Source organism: Helianthus annuus, chromosome 9 (assembly GCF_002127325.2).
Source record: "Helianthus annuus cultivar XRQ/B chromosome 9, HanXRQr2.0-SUNRISE, whole genome shotgun sequence".
Classification (NCBI taxonomy): Eukaryota; Viridiplantae; Streptophyta; class Magnoliopsida; order Asterales; family Asteraceae; genus Helianthus; species Helianthus annuus.
In genome coordinates, this window is record NC_035441.2 from 159,854,456 (window position 1) to 159,858,344 (window position 3,889).

General features: G+C 39.0%; 1 protein-coding gene across 1 annotated transcript; it reads left to right on the plus strand.

Annotated features, from left to right (window-relative positions):
* Positions 1 to 3,078: 3,078 nt before the first annotated feature.
* LOC110876621 lies at positions 3,079 to 3,606 on the plus strand. Its single transcript, XM_022124786.1, has one exon. The coding sequence runs from the start codon at positions 3,079 to 3,081 to the stop codon at positions 3,604 to 3,606; it is 528 nt and encodes a 175-aa protein (XP_021980478.1).
* The last annotated feature ends 283 nt before the right edge of the window (positions 3,607 to 3,889 follow it).

Below are 3,889 nucleotides of genomic sequence, written 5' to 3' on the forward strand. Positions count from 1 at the left end.
CACCGAAGGTGCCCCGTGCACCCTTAGTATTTACTGTGGTGAGCTAGTGTGGTTAACATCATGCTGCAAGCATTATTGGATATCAGAAGCGTGTTGCGTCAGATGCCCCCTTTATGGGTGCACCACAGGCCCACTGCAGGCTGGACCATCCAAGATACTATTTCCCGTACCACTGTATTCGAGGCTAAACAAGTTTACCTACACTTCAACAATATATACCATAATAAAATCAAAGTAAATCACTTTGAAAACAATATATACCATAATAAAATCAAAGTAAATCACTTTGAATCGTGATAAGGGGGACGGGCACGTGCGGTAACCCCTCCCATATTCGAACTAGTATCAGAATACCGTCGCCACCCATTCGGGTTAGGTGAGCGGGTTTCGCTAGCCACAAGAGTTACCCGTGTAAGTGGTGATGGTTACGAGGTCAATATGACCGTTTGAATTGTATTCACCGGTGATTTTTTTAAACAAAAAAATCAAATTCAGAAAATCTAATGACTTTCTCTATTTAACCAACTTATTCGAATATTTTAATCTAACTCATTCCTCTATTTTATCACATACAGTCTCTCAGTTTTATATTTCTATCTACAAAAAAAATTCTTCTCAAATGGCAAAAAACTCATGGACCGAAGAAGATATTGCGTTGGCTACGCCTTGGGTCGCAACCCACGAGCGTCTACTGATGCAAGGGTTTTATTTTGGAACCGGGGTTTTCAACAATTTTGTGTTCATGTTGGTGAGATCAACTGAACCATGGATCAGCTTAATTCACGTTTCACGATTATTCGTGTGAAAAGTGCAAGATTTCATTCGATGTTCAACAATGTGAAAAATCCCGACAATGACCTCTCGGAATTTGACGTCATTCCAGTGGCCCTTGTCGACTACAAACATACGTACGACGATGACTTTGAAAACGTTTTCATGTAGCAAATTATTAGGATGCTTGTTTAATTTTAATGTAATATTTAAGTTTTATGTTTAATCTTTATGTAATGTTTAAGTTTTATGTTTAATTTTATGAAATGTTTAAGTTTTATATTTAATTATTTAATGTTTAATTAAAATTGAAAAAAAAATAGGCGTCGTCAGTGTTTTATGACTCATGGGTACTTTTCAACAAATTTGACATGACAAAATTTGGTTGGTTAGAGCAATGGTACTACCCTTGAGACCGGTGGGTATGGTGAGGATAGTCTCTTTGGAGACTACCCGCCACGTAGGCGTCACGTAATTACGGGAGGAGGATGCTCCTCTTAGGGACTACCCAAGGGTGTGGGAACTAGCCAAGACTACCCTACCATTAATAATATATTAATATATAGGGTTATTAGATTTTATCAACCCTAACTATTGGCTATTGGCCACTGTCACCCTCAATTATTACTTTGACGTCTGCCACCTCCAACTTAACACTTAGTGTGTTCTGTCACCACGTATTAACTGATCACTAACTTTTGATCCTGTTACTATACATTTGGGGTGTCCTAAGATCCCTAAAACCTTCCTAAGATCCCTGTGACACCCCCAAAAGTATAGTAACGGGATCTAAAGTTAGTGACCAGTTAACGATTTGGTGACAGAACATACTAAGTGTTAAGTTGGGGGTGACAGACGTCAAAGTAATAGTTGAGGGTGGCAGCGGTCAATAGCCAATAGTTTGGGATGATAAAATCCAATAACCCTTAATATATATATATAAAGGATGAGAGAGAAGGCACATGGGGGACCCACCAGCTTGCCCCATCTCCGGCGTTACAATTGTGACGGAAGTGCCGAGGACGACCCCTAGGGGGCGGTGTGTGACTGACCTAAAGGTGGGGGACGACCCTCTGCCGATCCCCATACACCGGTCTGAGTGCCCTCCCCCTAACCAGATATCCATCTTTACATTTTACTATAATGTATATTATATAGTGTAATAAATATTTTGATGTATAATACATTATGTAATTGCTTGACTATTTTCTTTTCTAACTCTTATTATATTTATGAAATACTACATATAAATGTATTATATAGTTCTCATGTAACCAACCACCTACCCGCCCAATTCCGGCCTGTGCACCGTCAAATAACCACAATTCCCTCCCCTTGTACAATCATCGAACCACCTGTATCCTAAGAAATCTCGATGACTGCCCGTCCCTTCCTTTCTTTTTTGTTCTTATTTATTGTGTAAATTAAAATAGTCAACCAGTCTAGAAGTTCAAGTTTACATTTTCATGTTCTTATCAAAAATATTGTTTTATGCATTTTGGTTAATATGGGTAAAATACTTGAACGAGGTCTCTTACTGATTTTAAATTTGAGTAGTTTGTTCACTTGGCACAGGTAATTTTTCCTATAATATATTATTTTATTATAATAATAAACCACATAAAACCCCATCCTTGATGATAATAAGAGATATAAGCGTACTTTTTGTTCGATGAGTGTTCCACGTATCGAGTACATTCACGCCCACAAAGTTTGGTTAAAGCAAATTACTCAAACTCAGAGCAAGGGGTCGCCAATCACTATTTTTGTGTATTTAGTCTCATCATATCTCTAAACCAACCCCCTTAAGGCTCAAACACATAACCTTTCCTTCCCTTTAGAACAACCAAGTGTTGTGTAATTCGCTCCCAAGCGACCGATCCACCAAAAGGACTACTCTAAAAACATTTTGCACGAGTTTATCACATAACCAACCAATACTATATCAATTATCATACCAACAAATGACATACCGGCCTATCTTTACACGAATTTATCTCATCATTATATCTTATCAACATTACGTAAAGTAATTCCATATTAAAATATTAAACTAGTGTTTTTATTTAGAAAGTGAAAAAAGTACAAATTTTGGATGATGAAAGGAACAAGGCAGGGTGAGAATGTTTTGTTGCCCCCTTAGCACCCGACTCACGTGCCTCCTCACGTGATCATTAACCCCCCATCTCAACAATGGCTCTCATTCCCCAATGCATGCGTCCACCCACCCACCCCCCTCATATTAATCCTTCCTTCAAAGTTCAAACCCCCATTTCTTACAAACCCAACAAAATTCAAAACGAAAATATGGAAAACAAAAGCAGAAAAGACCACTTACAAGCCGTATGGTTCGCCGCCGGCATGGCGATAGTAATCGCGTGCGTGGAACGCGCCGTCGTGGTGTCCATATTCAAACAGTTGCACATGTGGGTTTTTCTTGCACTTAACCTCTTGTTAATCGCCATTCTCTTCACTTCCACACACCCACCTCGAACCCATTCAAACCCATCTCCTAAATCTCAAGAATCCCACAAAAAACAACCACCACCGGTGACTAACCACGCTGACGACGTCGTTGACGACAGAGCAAATGTGGTAAATGAGTTGAACCAGAGTAACGAAGAGAAAGAAGAAAGCTATTTTGCTGATGAAGACAACGATGATGATGATGAAAAGTTGTCGGGTTTGTTGTCGAATGAGGAGTTGAATGAGAGAGTAGAGGCTTTTATTTCAAGATTCCGGCAACAGTATTTGGTTTCCGACGTTAAGATCCGGCGAAGTAGTTCGGATGATGTGTGTGGGCGTGCGGTTTTCTCGAAGACTATTACGGTTTGAGGTGGTGTTACGGTGGTTTTAATTATCGAGCTCCGGTTTTACACGGTGGTTCTTTTCGGTGTTCATGGTGTAATGTGTCCCCATTTACATCTTGTTTTTCTTTTATATATTTTAGATTAAACTTATGTTTTGATTTTTTTCTAATTTGTTCATTCTAAATGCTTAACTTTTTAAGAAGACTGCACTTTGATGGTTAGATCTTAAAATCTTTTTATAAATATGGAAAGATGCTGAAGATTATCAAGCCTATGTAGTGGTAGAGTCCCATGGAGCTCAATAGGGC

Excerpts from the sequence above, each read along its gene's own strand:
- LOC110876621 (XM_022124786.1), top strand. The coding sequence starts at position 3,079 with ATGGAAAACAAAAGCAGAAAAGACCACTTACAAGCCGTATGGTTCGCC.